This window comes from Rattus norvegicus, chromosome 13 (genome assembly GCF_021556685.1).
Source record: "Rattus norvegicus strain SHRSP/BbbUtx chromosome 13, alternate assembly SHRSP_T2T, whole genome shotgun sequence".
NCBI classification, from domain to species: Eukaryota; Metazoa; Chordata; class Mammalia; order Rodentia; family Muridae; genus Rattus; species Rattus norvegicus.
In genome coordinates, this window is record NC_141546.1 from 4,098,437 (window position 1) to 4,120,088 (window position 21,652).

Consider the following 21,652-nt stretch of genomic DNA (forward strand, 5'->3'; position numbering starts at 1 on the left):
GACTTATAACACATTTACTTTTAATTTAATTAATTATTTGATGTCTGTATTGACTCTAATTACAACCCATTTCAATTATCATGAACACATGACCATTGGGTAAACTGGGATTATGATATTTGGTAGACTGGAGCTGCACACAAACGGAATTCAAATGCTTTTGTGAAAAATGAATCTGATCAAAGTGAGATCAATGCAGTTGGCTGCTAATTAAAGAGAACAGATTAACGATGGAAACCTAACTGACTTCTCATGTACAAACATCACTAAACAGCTTCCATTAATCAGCTTGCCTTTTAAAGACTCTTGAAATATTTTGGTCTCTAAGGAAAGCATATAGAAATTTAAACTGACTTTAAATTGGAGAAGGAATATAAATTCATTTTTTAAAAACTTTTTTGTAATTTTTTAAAAAGATTTATTTATCATATACAAGTACACTGTTGCTCTCTTCAGAAAAACCAGAAGAGGACATCAGATCCCATTACAGATCTTTGTGTGTCTCCATGTGGTTGCTGTAGTTTGAACTCAGGATCTCTGTAAGAGCAGCTAGTGCTCTTCACCTCTGAGCCATCTCTACAGCCCACAGGAAATATAAATTCTTAAAGGGATGGGGATAAAGTATACATACAAACAGATTAATCTACAGAGCACTGGTCTTGGATTGAGGGGATGCACTTTACTTATGAGAACTTGCTGATTTTGTAGGTGATCTGAGTTTGCCTTCTAGAATTCACAGGGACAGCTCATAATTTTAACTGCTGAACTGGGAATCCTCTTCTAGCCATCTGAGGGATCCACAGTTACACGTGTTTGCTCACAGACACATATGCATACACATAACTAAAAAGTGAAATAAGTATTGTAGAGCATGAGTCATCTAAACTTTTGGAAGTTAAAAGGCTTATCAACAGTGGCCCTGCCTGTCTATTGTGGGAACTGGACAAGGGTAGTTAACAGTAAGGAGCTATTTCCTTATGTTTCTATAGGAACAAAGTGAGGTTTTTTGTTGTGATTTATTCTTTAACAAATGGGTTTCTTCAAATGGGTTCAAATTCAAAACTTAAAGGGAATGGGTTATCTACTATCCGAATATCTATATGGATGACTTCTTTAAAAAACAGACACAGGTAAACGTACTGTAGACTTGTTTTCCTGTTTTCTTTCAGTCAGTTATGGGAACAGAGTTTTCTGCTTTCAGACATGTAGTCATTCCTGTTCGTTGGCTTTCAGCTGTCCCAGGGGTAGGAACCAGTACAACCTGCCCCTCTTTCTCCTAGGTTCCTTTGCACAGGGAGCCTAGATGGCTCTGGGTGTTTTCCTCTAGAGTCTCCTCTGGTTTCCCAGAAATGACTCCCCCTCTGAACATCTATCTCTCCCTCCAAGGGGATTTGAGTGCAGGGAGCTGTTTGACTGGGTCCTTTAAGATCTGGGCACAGTCTGGACCACATGGCTCCTGCAGCTTGACTGATGCAATCTTCCTGTGCCCAGAGGTACTATACAGTTTCCTCTTGAGCCAAGGATGTGGGTAAAGATGGGCAGAACTGGTGGTCTCTCTTCCCCTGCAATCTCAGGATTGCCCACACTTCTGGGCGATTCACTCTCTCTCCCACGGGGTTTGGGAGCAGGGAGATGTGGGCTGGGATCAACGAGGTCTGGGCACCAGCTAGAAACCCTATTGTTTCATTTTTTATTAAATGTATTCACATATTGGCTTTCCAACTGAATATTATCTCTTTCTCCCCTCCCAGTACCCCCATGAAAGCCCTCCCTGTTTCTCCTTACCCTGGAGCCCACTTTGATTTTCAATGTCCCCCTACCTGCACATCAAGTCACTGCGGAACTAGACACATCCTTTGCCATTGAGGCTAGACAAGGCTGTCCATTAAGGGGTGCAGGACCCACAAGCATGTAGGTAGACAGGAATACAACAAGATTAGACAAGATTAGGTATGGACTCTGCTCCAGTCACTTCAGGGAACCAGCATGATATCCAAGATGCTCGCCTGCTACATGTTTACAGGAAACCTGGGCCTAGCCCATGCTTGCTCTCTGGTTCATGATTCAATCTTTGGGAGCTCCAAGATTAGTTGATTGTTTTGACCTCCCTGTGGAGTCCCTGTCTCCTTCTAGTCCCTAAATCTTTCTACTAACTCGTCCTAAGAACTCCTCGAGCTCATGTTAATGTTTCCCAGTGAGTCTCTGAATCTCTGTCCATTGGCTGTTGGGTGGAACCTCTCAGAGGACAGTTATACTAGATTCCAGTTTGCAAGCATAATGGAATGTCAATACTAGTATCAGGAATTGGTTCTTTTATGTGGAGTAGGTCTCAATTTGGGACAGTCAAATCCCCTCTATCACTGCTGAATCTTTGTACTTGCATATCTTTTATTCTGGGCACATTTTGAAGTCCTTGTTGGCAGTTTGTGAAGAAATAAGTTTCAGAGATACAAGGAACAAAGCTGTAAGAAAGAAGTTCTGGGAATAAAGGAGCAAGTTCTTGGTGGTTAGATTGACCAGGCTTAATGGAAACTAGCCAAAACAAAAATAACTGTTCTCCCTACCCCTCCCTGTGGTAAATTTCAAGAACAACCACAAGATGTCATCCTGACCATGCTCGACCACCTAGTTCCTCCACCCTTCTGGGGAACTTTCCAACTTAGCCCTTTCCCAGTAATTTTCCAAGGCCAGGTGAGGCTTGATGAGGAAAGTGTCTAACTGAACCAAGAACAGCCCCTTGAGCAGGCCAGCCATTACCTGGCTAGATCCTTTGTCCTGTGTTCCACCAATGAGAATAAGCCAACTAATCCTGTTGCTGAAGTCTGTCCTATATAAAGAATAAAAGTTGTTTGCTTTTTAGGTTCAGGGTTGCTTTTCCCCGTGTGGATGAGCAACCCAATGTGGATTATTATTTTTTTTTTTGGTTCTTTTTTTCGGAGCTGGGGACCGAACCCAGGGCCTTGTCCAATGTGGATTATTAAACCTCTTGCTATTGCATTGTTTCCTTAGTCAATTTGTGATCTGTTGGTTGCGCTCCTGAGGTAAGGCCCTTTCGAGGTTTTACAATAATTGCTGTACTTATCCTTCTACTTAGAGTTTCTGGCTTACTATAGGAAGTGACCATTTTAGTATCCCTATCTCTTCCACTGGTAGAAATTTCAGTTAGTTTTGTCTCCTTAGATTCCCAGGAGCCTCTCCTCATACCAAAGTTTAGGCACTTCCTACAGATGCCCAGTTGATCTCCTACATATGAGATCCAACACCCCTGACTCTCTCCACCCAACCCCTTCTTCCATCCAGTTCCCTCCTTCCACTGATCTCTTTTATTTATTTTGTTGCCCCTTCTGAGAAAGATTCAAATATTCTCCCTTGTGTCCTCCTTGTTATTTGGCTTTTAGGTCTGTTGATTTTAGCCTTGTTATCCTGTACTTTATGTCTCATATTCACTTCTAAATGAGTATATACTATGCATATCCTGGGTTCCATATTCAGGGTGAAAGATTTTAGTTTCAGTCATTCATTTGTGAAATTCATGAGGTCCTTGTTTTTAATGGCTAAGTAGTATTTCATTATGTAGATTTTCTATATACTTTTTCAGTTGAGAGTTATATAGGTTGTTTTCAGTTTCTGCCTATTACAAATAGAGGTGGTATGAACATAGTTGAGCAAGCGTCTTTATGATCATTGAGCATCTTTTGCATATATGTTCAGCAGTGGTATATTTGGGTCTTGAGGTAGAACTAGTTCCAATCTTCTGCCAAAATGATTTTTAGACTGGTTGCATAAATTTGCACTCCCACTAGCAGTAAAGGAATGTACCCCTTGTTCCACAACCTCACCAACATGTAATGTGCTTTGTATTTGTGATCTTAGCCATTCTGATGAGTATAAAGTGAAATTTCATAGTCACTTTGACTAGTATTTCCCTGGTAAGTGACGACTTTAAACATTTCTTTAGGTACTTCTTGGCCATTTGAAATTCCTGTGTTGAAAATTCTCTCTTTAGAGAATTTTAACTGGGTTATTTGGATTTTTGAAGGCTAACTTCTCAAGTTGCTAATGTATTTTAGATATTATGCCTCTGTCAGATTTTCTTTTGAAAATATCTAGGCTGTTGGTTTGTCCTGATGATGGTATTCATTGATATACAGAAGCTTTTACATTTCATGTGGTCTCATTTAATAATTCTTGACCTTTGTTGCTGAGCATTTGGTATTCTGTTTAGGAAGCTGTCACCTGTTCTGACAAGCTCTAGTCTATACCCCACTTTCTGTTCTATTAGATTAAATGTGTCTACTTTTATGTTGAAGTCTTTGGTCCACGTGGAGTTCTGTGCAGGATAATAAAAATGGTTCTGACCAGGTCAGCTCAGTCAGTCTACTGGATCTCAAAGGAGAGAGAGAGAATATTGAAAAGAAAAAGACTTTTTAATTAGACAATATGACATGACATTACTCCACACAGTGCTGAAGCAGAAGAGGGTTTTTTTTTCCATTTTACGTACAAGCAAATATTAAGATCAGTCCTAAGTCAAGGAACAACTAAGACAATAAACACAAATAGTCAAGGAAAAAAGAAGGCAACAAATCCTGTGGTCACTGTTTCTAGAGGCTTATCAGGATGACCAAGATAAAAGGAATGCCATACATTTCTCAGCTGAGTTTGCTTGAGATTTGTATTAGCCCAAATGCAATATTCTTATCTGAGCCTACTTTCTTAGTTCTAGCCCAATGTCAAATTCATTCTACTACATAGAAGGTGGCCCTAAAATCTCTGTATGTGGATCTGTTTGCATTCTTATACATGAAAACATTCAGCTAGAACAGGACAGATTGTTGAAAAGACTTTCTTTTTTCCATTTTATGGTTTTGGATTCTTTGTCAAAAGTCAAATTTTCATAGGTTTATGAGTTTATTTCTGGATTTTTGCTTTGATTCCATTGATCTATTTCTATACTAATACTATGCATTGTTTATTACTATTCCTCTGTATAGTATAGCTTGAAGTTGAGGATAGTGATACCTCCAGAAGAACTATTATTGTACAGGATATTTTTAGCTATCCTGTTTTTCTGTTTCCCCATATGAAGTGAGAATTGTTCTTTAAAGGTGTGTGAACAATTCTGTTGTGGTAAGATTTTAGCTGCCCTGCCTTATGCTCCTGGGTGAGCTACCAGCCACCCAGCTAGGGTCTTTCTGGATACGAGGATAATAAACAGAAGCTGTTGACCTTTCTAGTTGAATTATGAAAAATCTTAAGAAAGTTTAAAAGGAGGGCTACCCTGTAGGAGGACTAGCAGTCTCAAGTAACCTGAAGCCCTGAGATCTCTCAGACACTTGATCACCGACCAGGCAGCATATGAGAGCTGAGATGAGACCCCCAAACACATATATAACAGAGGACTCCCAGGTCTGAGTTCAGTCAGAGAAGATATACCTATCCCTCAAGAGACTGGAGGCCATAGCAAGTTTTGGGTTCCGGTGCAGTGGGTGGGGTGGGGAACATCCTATTGGAGACTGAGGAGAGGGGCAGGGAGGAGGTATGGGATGTGGAAATACTGGAGGGTGGACTGGGATGGGGGTAAAGCCTGGAGGATAAACATAAATTAATCACACACACACACACACACACACACACACACACACACACACAGCGTAGAGGGTATTGTTTTAAAATTGATTTTAAGGACAAAACTGAAGCTATATCAACTCAGATAAAACATAAAACTCAGAAGAGCTCTTCCACCCAAAAGGAGCAATATGTAGTAATATGACAGGAGCTGCCTTTTTTCACTCTATTTTAAGTATTTCATGTTAATAATGAAGTACATATAAAAATAAAACTGAAACCTATGTCTCTAGTTTCAGGGAATTAATAAAATCAATTGTGCCTTTTTCTTCTATAATACATAAGTGAATATATTTTATTATTTATATATTTTTATTTCTTTCCTGTTTAAGCCATTTTTGTATTGTTAAACACCTCTTTATACCAAAATATCTTCTCTCTCTCTCTCTCTCTCTCTCTCTCTCTCTCTCTCTCTCTCTCTCTCTCTCTCTCTCTCTCTGTGTGTGTGTTTTGGCTGATGTAGAGTATGTGCATTTTAGCATAGAAGCCAGAGGACAGTGCTTGTTGTTATTGTGTTTTTTTTTTGTTTTGTTTTGTTTTGTGAAACAGTTTCTGTCGTTGTGATGTGGGGCTAGAAGATTAGGCTAGGATTGCTGACCCTTTGTGATATATCTGTCTCCACCTCCCAGGTACTGATTGAACCAACGTGTGCCCACATGCCCCCAATATTTTTTCTGTATTAGTGGATTTGAGAGATAGAACACATGTCCTTAATTTTCATGACAGTTTACCAACTGAGCTATTTCCCTGACTTCCAAAATATCTCTGTGTATTCAAATCGGACAGTTTCATTTAGTATCAGGAGAAACTTCTCAATTTCAATGAAGCTTCCTTCTTTCTTCTTGGCAGAGGGTACCCCTATATTTATAAGTGGAGTTTAGTTTGAAGATGAGTATATCTTTCTTATCTCACGTCACCATTGGAAGGGTGTTGAGTCATACAGAAGCTGCAGGACACTGCTCTGGGGGCAAGGAAGCACAATCTGAAGCACAGTACAACCAGAGATTGCTTGAGGGTCCCCAGGCATTATACAAGATTGGTCTGGTTTTCAGACTCTCGGACATCCAGGCACCACTGTAAGCAGTGCAGAAGAGCTGAGAACAGAGTGAAAGTTCCCCACAGGTTGGATCTAGCCTGGAGCCAAAGGAAGAAACGAGGGAGCTCTGGTTCGTCCCACAGGGAGGAATCCTTGGCTCGACTGTGATGGTTGACTTGAGTTTGGCTTGGACTTGGTGTTGATCGAGGCTGGGATCACAGAGAGGACTTCTACTGGAGGTTAGACATTGGCTCTATAGACAAAAACCTTCTCCACTGCTCCCCACAGCAGATCTGGGTGAAAACATGCAGTCCACGGTTTTAGGACATTTATTGTCGAGTCAGAAAGTGGATGAGTAAAACCTTATCTCTCTTCTCAGGGTTGGCCTGAGATTAAATACCTTTTTTAGGGAGGAGTGTCTGGGAAGAAAAGCTTATTGGCTAAGCTCTCAAAGATTCTAGGTAGCTCATTAAAATGAAGATCTGTCTTCAGCCTACAGGACCACAGGTCACATACTCTACATGTGGAGAAGCTTGGGGGCATTGCTCTTACATGAGTAATGCCCACAAATCTATAGAGGGTTGCAGCTAGTGACAGGAGCCTGGTACCAAGGAATTAGGTAACTCCAGGATTACTGGGGTTTCTAGCCTTAGCGCAACCAGGGACCAAGCTACCTTTCACAGTCCCACAAATCTCTATCACAGGTCAAGGGAGAAAGCTAGTGTAAATAACAAGCTGAAAAAAAAACTTATTCATTTGGCTCTTTTTCACCTGAACTATTTATTCATTCACCCCATAAGCATCATCTATTATAGGCTGTGATGTAGCTAAGTTGGAGGAGTATTGGCCTAGCATGTATGAAGCCATATTGTTTCATTTCCATTTCTACTAGACCTGGTGGCAGGAGGAATTAACGTGTAAGGTCATTCTCAGATGTATTAGTGTGTTAAGGAGACCCAACATGAGATAAATGAACATTGTGGATTTTCTAAAATCCACAATGAACTTGAAGAAAAATCCATGAAATAACCATTTGTTAAATTCTTGCCTTCTTTACTATTTAGGTAGCTGTGAATGTATTTATTCATCTTTCCATTAACATAATGAAATTGCCAAAACACTCTACTAGTGCAGAAAAGGGTTTTTTTTTTTTTTTGAGTAAGTAGTTTTGGAGGCTATAAATCCACATGGCTCAATATGGATAATAATGCTAGTTCACATGAGAGAAAAAGAAAGTGTGTACAGATTGAAGCAGGAACTGGCATCTATTATAACAGTGTTCCCCCCCAAGAACTAAAGAGTAAAATGAGAGCATCATTCTGAGACTATACACTCAAATATGTGAGATATCCCACAAGGCAACAACCCACAGTTTCATGTCCTCCTAATAATGCTAATTTAGGGATAAAGTATTTGATCACATCCGACCACTGGGTTACAACAACACAAAATTCAAATCAAAGCATTGACATAGACAATGAAAAGTGTTGTATGGAGATTAGATTATTTAAAAAAGGGAGAGACAACAAGTCCTAAACTTCATAAGCTGATATTCTGAAGCCCGAGAGTATTAGAGAAAAGTAAATGAGCACTGAAGAAATGGTTCAGGGAGTTAAATGTTTGCCTTACAAGTATGAGGAACTGAGTTTGCTGCCCAGCACTCTCATAAAATAATTCAGTTGTGGCAGTACACACATGCAATCCCAAAAATGGAGAGATGGAAAAAGGTAGATATCTGGAAATCATAGGGAAACAGTGTAGCTACCTGATGAATTCTAAGCCAATATATGAGCTTACCTCAAAATCTAAAAAAGAAAAAATAAAGAAAAAAACTAGAATAAATACCAGAAAAGTAAAACCTGAACCCTTCTAATCACCAACCAGCTAATTGAACTAACAACATAGATGGAGAGAGAGAGAGAGACAGAGAGATAGTCAGAGACAAAGACAGAAAAACAGAAAGAGACAGACAGAGGCACAGAGAGTGACAGAGAGAAGCATGCATACATGGGGGTTAAGGATGGAAAAATCAAGAGATAATAAGACAGATAATAAGGAAAAGCATTTATGGAAATTCAGCAATTACTTAAGTTATCTTGAGTTATCCTTTGCCCTCCACATGTATGAGTCCATATTCCTAGTATATATATATATATATATATATATATATATATATATATATATATATATATATATATATATATATATGTTCTTGCACAGAAAAAGGGAGGAGAGAGGTGGGGGAAAGGAGAGAAAAGAAAGAAAGCACAAGATAAAATGAAGTCTAGGGAATGGAAAGATGTCTTAACAGTTAAGAGTTCCTTGAAACTACATGAAGCAACACAGAACTCCCTGTAACTGTAGTGTCAAGGGAACTAAGATTTCATTCTGACTTGCCCTCCTTACACTCATTTAAACACACACTTGTGTGTGGATATGCACATATACATATAGAAAAAATAAATACTAAATACTAAAGATGAAATGTTTTTAAAACACAAAATGGGGCAATAAAAGAGGACTGGATACAGTCAGGGGGAACAAGCTCCAATCTTTAACAGCATGCTAGTAAAGCCCTCATTGAGAAGGTGGCATTTTGGTAGACAAGAAGGCCAAGAATGTGTCTAAGTAGCTAGAAATTTTTTTCATGCAGAAGGAATCCATTTAAAGTCCAGCAAAGGAGCATCCATAACATGCTTTAGGGATAGTCAAGATGCCAACAGGAATAGAGAAATACAGGGAATAGAACAAAGGTAAGTTTAAAGAGTTAAGTGGGTACAATATAGATCAGTAGGAATGGCTTCATTAATTTCTTCATCTTTTATCCCAAGAAAATAGAACCACTAAAGATTCTTAGGGCATTTTGCTGTCCAAGTTAGTAAAGCAGCTTTTCTGCTTCCAGTGGTATAGGAGCCGGACATCAAAGGGTATAGTCTATTTGATAGCCACAGCTGGCCATAGGAGATGTCCTGGTTATTCACAACATCACCAGCAACAACTTTAAAGAAAGAAAGCTGAAGGAATCAAAAACTTGTAACTGGTTTTCTTCTGCTGTTGTAAAACCAAAAGCAACCTGGGAAGAAAAGGATTTATTTGATTTACAGGATAAAGTCCATTTGTGAAGAAAGCTAAGGCAGAAACTCCTTCAGGGTAGGAAATGGGAGTAAGGACTGGAAGGAGAGACCATGAGGGAATGCCAACTAACTCCCTGTTTCTGAGGGTTTTTTCAGTCTGTTTTGTTCTATAATCTAGGACCATCTTCCCAAAGGTAGAACATCACACAGTATGCTGGGCCCTTCCACATCAACCATTTGCTATTGAAATGTACCACTGTGCTGGCTAGAAAACAGTCTCATTAAGATGAAATACTCTCTTCTCAAATGAGTCTGGCATCCACTAAGTTGTTAAGAAACTAAACAATATCAGAGGTGATAGGAAAAACCATGGCAGGACTGCAGAGACAAAGACAACAATCAGTGAGTAAGCCCAGTGTAAACGCAGAGACTGAATGGGCATCTGTAGGGCTGTTCAGCAGGAAGATGGAAGGTAAGTCTGCAGTTCACGGGAAACACTGCAATCATGATATAAATTTGGATTTTGCTAGTGCATAGTAACCACTAGTTTTGATCTATTATTTGTCAATATGATTTTAAAAGAAGGCAAAATTTTATGTCTTTTTGTGAACCTTTGCAAATTTTAATTAAAGTAACAGGTTACATTTTTTAAAGTACCATAAAGCCTCTTCTTTTTATACTTTCTCCAACTGCATCCAGACTAACCTTTGCTTAGCCTAGTCAAAGACAAGTTAGACAGATAGATTTCCCCTGATCTTTCCAAAAGACTATTAGGATCCTTTTCTTGTTAAGGTTGGCTGTAATGAAGCATGTTTTCTATAGGTGTGCTTGCCTGGATGCTTAAGGCCCAAGACAGGTTTCAGTTGTCAGAAACTCTTTTCCTTTATAGTCTTCTAAACGGCTCAAATGATTTATGCCTTTGTTGTCCCTGAGGCAGCTTCTTGACTATTGCTTTAATTTCTTCCCTTTTGATGTGAATAAAACCTCTAAAAAAAAAGCAACCTAAAGAAAATGCATTTCATGTTATAAATGAATTCAGGGATACTGTCCATGTTGGTGGAGAAATCACAGTCACAGCAGCCCAGGGACTTAGACACTCTGTAACTGCATTTATGGGGAGGGACTATGAGACTTTGAGACTCAGATCATTTTCTTAATTTTTTTTATAACATACATGACATTGTTAGTGCTGTATCAGACTTTAACTTTGGCCCACCAAAATAACTTCTGTGTTTGTTGTTGTTGTTGTTGTTGTTGTTTGTTTGTTTGTTCATTTTGTGGCTTTGTTTTTTATTTAATTTTTCATTAAATTATTTTATTCATTTACATTCCAAATTTTGCTCCACTTCTTGGTCCCCCCAACTCAGTTCTTCTCCCCATCCACCTCCCTTTTGCTCCTAAGAGGGTGCACCCCTACCCACCTTACCCCACCACCCAAAAAGCATTCTCTTTCCCTGGGGCACCAAGTTTCTGTAAGATTAAATTCATTCTCTCCCAATGAACCCAGAGAGGTAGTTCTCTTTTACATATGTGCCTGTGGCCAAAGACTAGCCCACGTATGTTCTACGGTTATTGGCTTAGCATCTGAAAGATTTTTGGGTATTATTGTTATTCCTATAGGGTTGCAATTTCCTTTAGCTCCTTTACTCTTTTCCCTAAGTATTCCCTAGGGGTCCCCAACCTCAATCCAATGGTTGGCAGTATGTATCTACATCTACTTCAGCCAGCTGCTAGTAGAACATCTCAGAGGACAGCCATGCTAAGTTCCTGTCTACAAGCACAACATGGAGTGAATAATACAGTCAGGGTTTGGATTTCACGTTGGGCTGGTCACTGGATGGCCTTTCCTTTAGTCTTTGCTGTCTTTGCTTCATTTTTGGGCCTGCATTTCTTGGAGACAGAAACAATTCTGTGTAAAAATTTTAAAGATGGGTGGCCTCACCAGGGAGTGATGTCTAACTACTGAACTAATGAACTTTTCCATAGTAGGTTCCATATCCCTACTCTTGGGCATTTCAGTCAGTCTTCCCCTGGAGGCCTGGGAGACTGTCACATGCCAGGTCTCTGGGACTTTCTAGAAGTTCACCCCCCTACACTGCTCCATATTTCCATTCATTCTCCTGGACTTGTGGGCTTCTCACCTGTCTCTCCCATATCTGATCCTTCTACCCTTTCCCCTTCCCCCTCTGCTCTCCTTTCCCCTTCCATTCTCTTCTCCCATACAGGTTGCTCCCTCCTGTAGCATGTGGTTTTATATGATCTACCCTCCTTTAGCTCTGGAAGGTGATAGTACTACCAGCTTCTTCTCAGCTCCCCTTGAACCTGTGGATAAAAGACACACATATGATATTTTTTCTTTACAACTTGCCTTCTTTATTTTTTTTCTTTTCTTTTATTTTCTTTTTTTTTTTTTCAGAACTGGGGACTGAACCCAGGGCCTTGTGCTTGCTAGGCAAGTGCTCTACCACTGAGTTATATCCCCAACCCCCTTGCCTTCTTTACAAATTTACAATTTGCCAATGGCTGGGTGCTGCCCTCTACCTCCTACAAAAAGAAAAATAAAGAAAACAAAATGAAACAAAACAAAAAACAAAAACAACAAAAACAAAAACAAAAAAACATGCCATTACCAATTTCTTACTTCTCTCCCTCCACCTGTCATATTCTTCCACTTTTAAACTCTCATGTCCACCTGCCTGTAGGAGCAGACTCTGTTTCACTCCTTTTGAGATTTTAAATGCTTGTCCAGTTCTCTTCTCCCCAAAGCCAGGAAAACTCTCTCTTCTTCCTTTGCTTCTGCCTGGCACCAGGGTCCTGGAAGTCCTGCCCGTCCCTTCTGCCCAGCAAGTGACACATGGCTTTCTTTGCTGACAGATCAAGAACTAATTGGAGAATAGGACCTTAGCATCAGAATGTCCCCTATACCCACCTCCTGCCTCTCATGATTATTTTGTTCTACTTCTATGCAATTTTGAATTATCCAAACTTGGTCTACCCTTTTGTTATGCTTCCTATAGACTGTGAGTTTTATTATGCATATTCTACACTATTTAACCAATATCCACTTATCATTGAGTATACATGTCTTTTTGGGTTACCTCTTTCAATGTGATATTTTGTAGTTCCATTAAATTGCCTGCAAAATTCATGATGTCCTCATTTTTAATAGCTGAGTAGTATTCCGTTCCTTAAATGAACCACATTTTCTTCAATCATTCTTCATTTGAAGGACATCTGGCTTCTTTCCACCTTTTGACTATTAAACATAAAGCTACTATGAACATAATGGAGGATGTGTTCCTGTGGTATTGTTGAGTATCTTTTGGATATATGCCCAGGAATGACATAGCTGGATCTTCACATAGGTCTCTTTCCCATTTTCTTATAAACCACCAGATTAAGTTTGCAATTCCACCAGCAATGGAGGAGTGTTCCTCCTTTTCCATATCCTTACCAGTATGGACTGTAGCTTGACTTTTTTTTAATCTTAACAATTCTGACTTGTGTAAGGTGGAATTTCAGGGTCATTGTAATTTTCATTTCCCTGACGATTAAGGACTTTGAACATTTCTTTAACTGCTTCTGAGCCATTCAAGATTCCTCTGTTGAAAATTCTCTGTCTAGCACTGTACCCAATGTTTTAATTAGGTTATTTGTTTTTGTGGCTTCTATCTTCTTGAGTTCTTTGTATATTTTGGATATCATCCCTCTATAAGATGTAGGGTTAATAATGAAATTTTCCAAACCTATATGTAATAATTGTGTCTCAATGACAGTATACTTTACCTTAAAGAAGCTTTTCACTTTCATGAGGTTTCATTTTCAGTTGTTGATCTTAGATCCTGAACCATTGGTGGTGCTCAGGAAATTTCCCCCTCTTCCAATGCATTAGAGAATATTCCCCACTGTCTCTTCTATTGGATTTGTTATATTGGGTTTTATATGGAGTTTCTGGATCCACGTGGACTTGAGTATTGTACAAGGTTATAAATGTGCATCAATTTGTATTTTTACATTCAGACTTACAGTTAGACCAACAATATTTTGTTGAAAATGCTTTCTATTTTCCTCTGTATGGATTTTGCTTCTTTGTCCAAGATCAAGTGTCCATAAATGTATGGGTTTATTTCTGGGTCTTCAAATCCATTTCATTGATTGACCTGTCTTTATATCAATACCATTTCTTGGTGTAACTCTAACAAAGCAAGTGAAAGGTCTCTATGACAAGAACTTCAAGTACCTGAAGAAAGAAATCATAAAGTGCCTTAGAAAATTTCCCCTACTCATGGATCAGTAGGATTAATATAGTAAAAATGGCCATCTTACCAAAAATAATCTAGAGATTCAGTGCAATTTCCATAAAAAATTCTAACACAATTCTTCACAGACCTGTAAAGGCCAATTCTCAACCTCATGTGGAAAACCAAAAACCCAGGATAGTGAAAGCAAGTTCTCAATAATTAAAGACCTTCTAGAAGAATCACAACCCCCAAACTACTACAGAGCAATAATGACATAAACCACAAGAGTTTGGTACAGAAATATTTACTCTACTTCCTGGTCTGGAATTCATGTCAAGAGATTTGGTGAGTCTTCCCTCTCAATAAACACAAACCAGATAGTTCCCTATAGGGAACCATATTCAGGTGATTCAAGTATTGTTCATGGTGACAGCACGCATTATCATAGTTATCTCAGGGTGTTCCTTGCCCGGTTAAGTAAGAGAGTTTATTCTTTTTTTTTTTTTTGAAAAGCAAAACAGAGCCCAACAAATTAGAAAAATGTCATCATGAAATCTCCAGAGGCTGAACAATGACCTCTTCTTAATCTATTACCTTGATTGTCCACAACCAATCAGGAAATTTTTCTTGTCCTGGAAAAGATCGAGTTTGTGTGTGTGTGTGTGTGTGTGTGTGTGTGTGTGTGTGTGTGTGTGTGTGTGTGTGTGTGTGTGTGTTTGCATGTAGCACAATATTGACTTGGTTGAGACTCACAAGAATTCACCTGTGTTTGTTGCCCAAATGCAGAGAGTAAAGACATGCAACTTTTCCCAGATATGCCCTTTGCTTGCTTGTTTCTTTGTTTGTTTTTGAGAAGTAGTCTCTTCTAGAACCAATAGCTTGCTCATTTTCTAGACTCATTCGCCAGTAAGCAACTAGAGACTATTTGTTTCCATGCCCCTACCCCGGAGATTACAGGTGAGTGATATCATGCTCAGCTTTTTGTACTGAGTCCTGGGGATTTAATTGTGTGCCATTACTCTTGTGTGGCAAGTGTTGTGAAGCCTGAGCTATCTACATGATAATAGAACTAAATAAATTGAGTAGGAGCATCATAAGGAGAGAACTGGAAGATTTGGGCTAATGAAGCTTCATGTACAACAGAGGTTTGCTGTTGTTGCAGGAGCACGGTGTTTTCATTCATGACAGTTCTAGCTGGCAAAGGACTTGATTAAACCATTACTCATGATCTTATAAGCTCTTTTTGGTAAGATCTATAATATCATGATACTGTAACAAAAGAAGCCTATGTTGAGGTTAGGCAAGTGGTTTTCAGGAGGCTGCTTATCTCTAGAACTACGATTATAAACACATGTGAACCTATATTGGGCTTTTTTTTCATGTGGAAAGGTTTAATTAGAGAAGAGTAGTAGAAGGGGGAACAATAAAAGGAGGCAGGGCATGGGCATGGTGAGGGAAGGGGGGATGGGAAGAGTAAGGGCACGAGAGAGCAAGAGAAGAGTAAGAGCATGTCTTGTATTTTTATCTTTGTTCTAAGAATCAACCTTTGGTTCTCATGGTTGGATGGCTAAAGTGACAAAGCTGTCTCCTGGCCCCACTTTTCAATTAGAACGGTATGGTTTGAGTTTTCATATTTTTTATTTTTATGGTTATTGATTTTCTTCCCATTCTATATTTAATGCCTTCTTTGAAATTTTCCTGCCATCTCCTTAAACTCTTGTGCACTCTGATTTTACACAAAAACAAGATATTTGACAATGTTTGCCATGCTCATCAAGTCAGACAGCCTCAGTGTTAACTTATACAACTTTTGTATAGTTAAGAAATAGATGTATTTATATTGAAAATTGTTTACTGAGCAACTGCAACTATCCAGAACTTATACAACAATTAGCAGAGGCTGTAATGGTGTGTGTGTGTGTGTGTGTGTGTGTGTGTGTGTGTGTGTCCATGGGTGCATCTGTGTTTACCATTTTCAGTTGTACATGAGGTTTCAGAGGTCAACATAGGATATTTATCTTCATTAATTTTTAATTTGTATAAAGAATAAGGATTTCCCATGTGATACTAAAATGATTCGATTTTGTTTTCTAGCTATTAAGTTTGCCTTTGGAATTTCCTGTCTCTGCCTCCTGACTGCAAAGATAACAAATTTGCTGTCTTGTTTACCTGAAATATTGCATGGGTGGCAGGGATACAAACTCTATTCCTCACATTGTTTAGCTAGCTCTCTGATGCTACTATGATAATTTGAATTGATAGCCTCATGTTTGTAACTATCAATATCCATATACAATGTTTGTCTCACTTTTATATCTCTATGCCATTATCCTTCTGTGTTTAGTTCTAAAATAATCAGTTTAGGCAATGCAGAGCAAAGAAATAAAATTAAAACAAACTGATTAAAGAATCTGAATATCATACTCATAAAACTTCCCTTTTAAATAAGCAAAGCAGGCTTTAAAATCTGGAGTAAAGTGTCCATGTTGAGATGACCTTTTCTAATCTCTGTATCCAGGTCCCAAATTCACCTTGCTATAAGGCAGCAATGAATTTTCTCACATATTTTGCTCCCTATTCTAGGAATGTTAGATCTTTCAATTTCGAAAATAAAATGTTCTTTTTTCCTCTGAGTAATACATCATTGAGTTTTTAAGTAACCACAGACAGATGACTTTTTAGGCAGCATTTTCAAAGCTAGATTGAGTGTATTAACACTAGTGCAATATCTGTTGGGGACTTATTAAAGGTATGTTCAAAGGACAAGTATTTCTGACAGCTTTCCCCAAGTCTTCTCTTTCCATTCTTAATGGACTTGAGAATATTGCACTAAAATATTATAATGTCTGTGCTACAAGAAAATGTGTGTGGTTTGATAGAAAGCTAGTGTGTGTGTGGGGGGGGTGTTTGTTTTTGTAACCTACATGATGTATGTTTTCATGTTGATGTATACACTTGTGTAGATCTGTGCATTTAGAAGTCAGAGGATGCCCTTTGATTTTGTACTTAAGTTACCATACATCCTTATTTTACAACAGGATCTCTCACTGGTCCGGAATTCAACAAATAAGCTAGACAGGACAGTCAATGGGTATAATGTACTTGACTGCCTGTTTCCTCTGAACTAGAATTACAAGCATATAACACCATATACACAAACTCTAGGTGATTGAGTTTAGACCTTCATGTTTTTAAGGAAATACTTTGTTGATTAAGCTCGGGAACTTTTCCATAAAGAAAACTAAGCAAACTCCAGTTGTTTCAAAGTAGCAGAGTCTAAAATCCATTTAATAAAGGTGAAATGCATATTCTCCTGGAAAATTCTTCGTTTATTTCACAGACTGCAACATATGTTACAGAGGTTCTCAGAAGGATAGGGAGAAAAAAATAGGTCTTGGGGAAAGATGGAAACTAAATGCACAAATGTCATAGCGCTCTTCCATCACTTGTGCTGGATGCTACAGGTTGACAGATCTTTTTTTCCTGTCTCTTTTTTTTAGTATAGAATAGAGTTCATTCAGGGCATGGGAAGGTGACTTAAGTGGGTAGAAGGGGCAGAAAAAGAAAGTACAGAAGCAGAAGAATAGACTCAAGTTATGAGCATGCGGAGAGAGGGGGAGGAGGAGAATAAGGGCAAAGGGGGAAGAAGGTAATAGATCAAGAGAGAGCTAGACTTTTATTTCTTTTATATTCTGTATATGATTTAAGCCATGAAAATAAAAGATGTTTGAATTTATTATTCCGTAGTATAAGGGACAAAAATCATGGCACTTGTAACTTTCTTGGCATTATAAATCAAATAAACCTAGAAAAGTCATTGGTTATGTTCCTTTGTTATTAAAGCAATATGTTCTTTGTTTAGGCAGTAGATGGCTCAGATGGTAAAAAAGCTTGCTGTGAAAATTGACATTCTGACTTCAATTCCAGTGATCCACATGGTGGAAGGAGAGAATTATCTTCTTCAAGTTGTCCTCTGACCTGCACCCATCCCCACATGGCTGGTGCCATGTCATAAGTATGGAAATAAATAAATAATGCATAAATAAAAACATAAAAAATGAAAATTTAAAAATAAATGATTTGTCAGATGCCAAGAACAGTCCTGTGATAACTGGGACCTCATTGCAACAGCATGAGGCAGATACGGTGAAAGGAGGTAAACTACATAGCCTAAGTGGAACATTAAGAAAAGTGAGCTCAGGGTGAGAGATGGTCAGAAATTCAGAGCTAGAAAGGTGACTCAGACACATGACGGCTCATAACCATTTATAACTGCACTTCCAGGGGAATCTAACTCCAGTTTCTGGCCTGTTCCAGCAACAGGTATACATGCATGTGGTATACCTATAAGCATGTAGGCAACCATGCACAACCATAATATGGCAAATGTACATAAAACAGTCAGAAGCAAAACAATGGCAGGATGCCAAAGAGAAGAGGGGCGCTGGTGGTGGATGTTCAAAGTACTCCGCAGTGTGTATGAGGGATGTGTAGAGGTCTGTGGAAAGGGAAGAATTTACGTTGCTCACTTGATTTGAGTGAAAGAATACCATACTGCTTTGTCATAACTAGAGAAGTTCACTGAGATGGCTTGAACACTTTCTGTAAAAGTATAATTGTCTTGCCTGTTAATTGATGGGACATTTATCTTCAAACCACGTTCAGTTTCTATGGGTTAAGATCATTTCCTGAGCATTCTGAGAAGAAGTTCAAATAGTATCTCAGGACTTTAATTTTTTTCATTTCCTTAAAGAAGCCACAGGATTTTCCAATATAAAGTTCTACCCCTTTGTACTTTATAGTAAACATACAATTTTATAAACTACCTTCCATCCAGCTTTCTGTGCAATAGCATTTAAGCTTTAACTCAAAGGTAGAATTCATCTGTGAGATCTCACTATCCAGCACTATAACATATCTGTATGTTTTTCATATCATTTAACTCTGACAGGTATGTGACTTTAACAGACTTGTTTCCCATTGCTGCTGGCAGAACTTTTGCTTGCCTCTCTGTTTCCACTGTCTTAGCTTATGAATCTTGCATTACCTCCTATTAGGTGTTTGCCAAACTACTGTGAGCATGGAGGACATTGTGCCCAAAACTGGACTACCTTCTACTGCAACTGTATTGACACTGGTTACACAGGAGCTACTTGTCATGACTGTGAGTACACACAGTATATACACACAACTCCTGGCATCAGTGTAGGGACTCTGACTATCCAGTATTGTATGCACACTTTTTATTCCTTTAGCATGAATTATCCAGGTAGATGTAATATGTCACATACTGAATCAGACAGGGAAAAATCATGGACAAAATCATATGCCCATGGAGTTTATGAGAATGGGTCAAATAAAGAGAAATTGAATATATGCTAAAGTGAAAGAGAAAATGATGTTATGTATACACAGGAAGCTGTGTCTTGATGGCTTGAGTTGTACTGTTACAACAAATAATTAACATAGACCACTGGTCCAAGTGATAAAAATACTCTGAACAAAGCACCTTAAGAGAGAAGGGTTAATTTGCGTTTATATTTCTAAAATAATTCAGTCATCATAAGAGAGGAAGACATGGAAGGAGGTTGCAAATACATGGTAAAAGAACAAAAACTCTGACAGATCCCATTTTCTATATTTAGGAAACAGAATAAATAAAAAATGGATCAAAGCTATGCAGCTCCAAGTCCTGCCTGTAGTGTTATCAGAAACTAGAGAACAAGTATTCAAGCATGAAATTATGGTAGATATTTCACATTCAAATTATATTATGGCTGAACCCTGGTCACTCACCCATTGGCAGGCCTTTTTCCTCATTGTCCTCATTATGTCAGAAGTCTCTTTATGTGAAATGTAGCTATGGCTACAGGAAGGAAATCCATGATGAGGAAGCATGCATGTATTTTGTTCAAGGGCTTCTACTGAAAAGTAGATAATGTTATTTCTGCTCATATTCTGACAGATACTGTCCTAGTGTCACCAATAGTGGGATGAAAATTGTGTTGAAACCATGAGAAGTGAAACTAGAAAACCAGAATATTGCCTCAAAGAATTGATGATCTGTGAATGCTAGGCATTTGAGAAGCTTCAGATTGAAGGCCTTGTCTGCTCTTGCTCAATTTGTAGAAGGAAAACACTAAGAAGAATGATTTTTAGAGAATGGAGGAAGTATATTCACAAGTGGAATAGTGTCTGGTGGAGAAACTGTGAGGAATCAAGAGCTAGAGTGGAATACTAATTAGATAGTGAGAAGACAGAACAATGGGACTAGACTGGGAGATGAGGAAAGGTGATTTATTCATTTTCCTGAGATTAGTATGATTTCATCCATATTTAAAATTGAAAATAATTTTGTCATGTGTAAAAACTGCATCGTCTTGATCCATTCCTCTGCTAGCAGACTACTAGGAAGGTTACATGATTTAACTCCTGTGAAAAGTGTGGCAAGCTTTACTGATGTGCAAGTGTTTATAGGATACTGACAAGGAGAAGGAGAAAGAGAAAGAAGGAGAAAAATATAAGAGGAAGAAGGGTAATGGAAGAAGTACAAGGGGGAGGGAAAGGAAAAGGAAAGAGGAGGAAAAGAAAGAAAGTAGAGGTCCAAAAAGAGAAGGAAGAAGAAGTATAGGATGAAGGGGAAAACATAAGAAAAAGAAACAGAAGAGAAGGGTTTTGTGTGATCATGAGTTTCTGTGTATATGAGTGTATATAAAGTAACTCAACATTGTCTTCTGCTGTTTCTTCCAGTAATATTTTGAGACTGTCTATCACTGGACTTAATGTTTTTTAACTCTATTAGAACAGCCAGGTAGTAAACTCCAGGGATCTTGTTTTTTCCTTTCCAGCTACTGGTATAGCCTCACACCTCTGTTTTTTACAGAGTGCCCAAAATTGAATTCAGGTCCTCATGCACATACAGTAAGCTCCTTATTAACTAAATAGTCTATCTCCCTATGATCTCTAGCTCTTATCTAATCCACAACATAGAGTAGATAACTGATCTATGATAGATGCTGAAAAACACAAGTGAGCTTGTCATACTGTACACACCATGATGATCAATTACTAGGCTTATAGTACTAGCCCTGTTAAACAGAAAGCATTCGAAAACAATAGAGTTTTCAGAAGACTTGAAGGAAGAGAGTGAAAAGAGCAAGAAGAGGTACTCAGCAAGATACTTTTACTCACTAGTAAAGTCACTTGACTTGCTTAGTCAAGAATAATGACCTGAAATTGACACTCACGCCCCAAGGACCCACATCTGGAAAGGATCAGAAAAGTCTCTTGTAAGCTGTTCACTTACCTATGATGTAGACACACACACACACACACACACACACACACACACACACACACACACACTCACCAAAACCAACCAACCAAACAAACAAATATAAGTCTGCCAAGATTGAGCCTGGGATTGGAAATGGGTTCTGAGAGAAGGGGAAATTGAGAGCTGCAAAACAAAGGACTCAAAGACAAATCATGAGTGTAAACTGTGGGCCTATGTTCTCCTGGAGATGGCTCTCAAGATAGCTCTGTGTAGATAGCTCTTGGCTGTGTAGCTTGCTTGAAATAGCTTTTATAATTGTTCTCTTTCTGTGTTCTGCTTTGCTCTACATAGCTTTTTCTTGCTGTTCTGAAAAACTTTCTCGTTGAGACAGATTATT

The 21,652-nt window shown here is 38.5% G+C and overlaps 1 protein-coding gene across 2 annotated transcripts in view; it reads left to right on the plus strand.

Annotated features, from left to right (window-relative positions):
* Positions 1–21,652, plus strand: part of Cntnap5c (contactin associated protein-like 5C) — a gene marked incomplete at its 5' end in the record, with an annotated part of 856,281 nt that overhangs the window by 384,749 nt on the left and 449,880 nt on the right. For both annotated transcript variants that reach the window (NM_001415869.2, NM_001047866.3), the window contains 1 exon segment: positions 19,037–19,143. In NM_001415869.2, the coding sequence (NP_001402798.1) occupies positions 19,037–19,143 (107 nt within the window).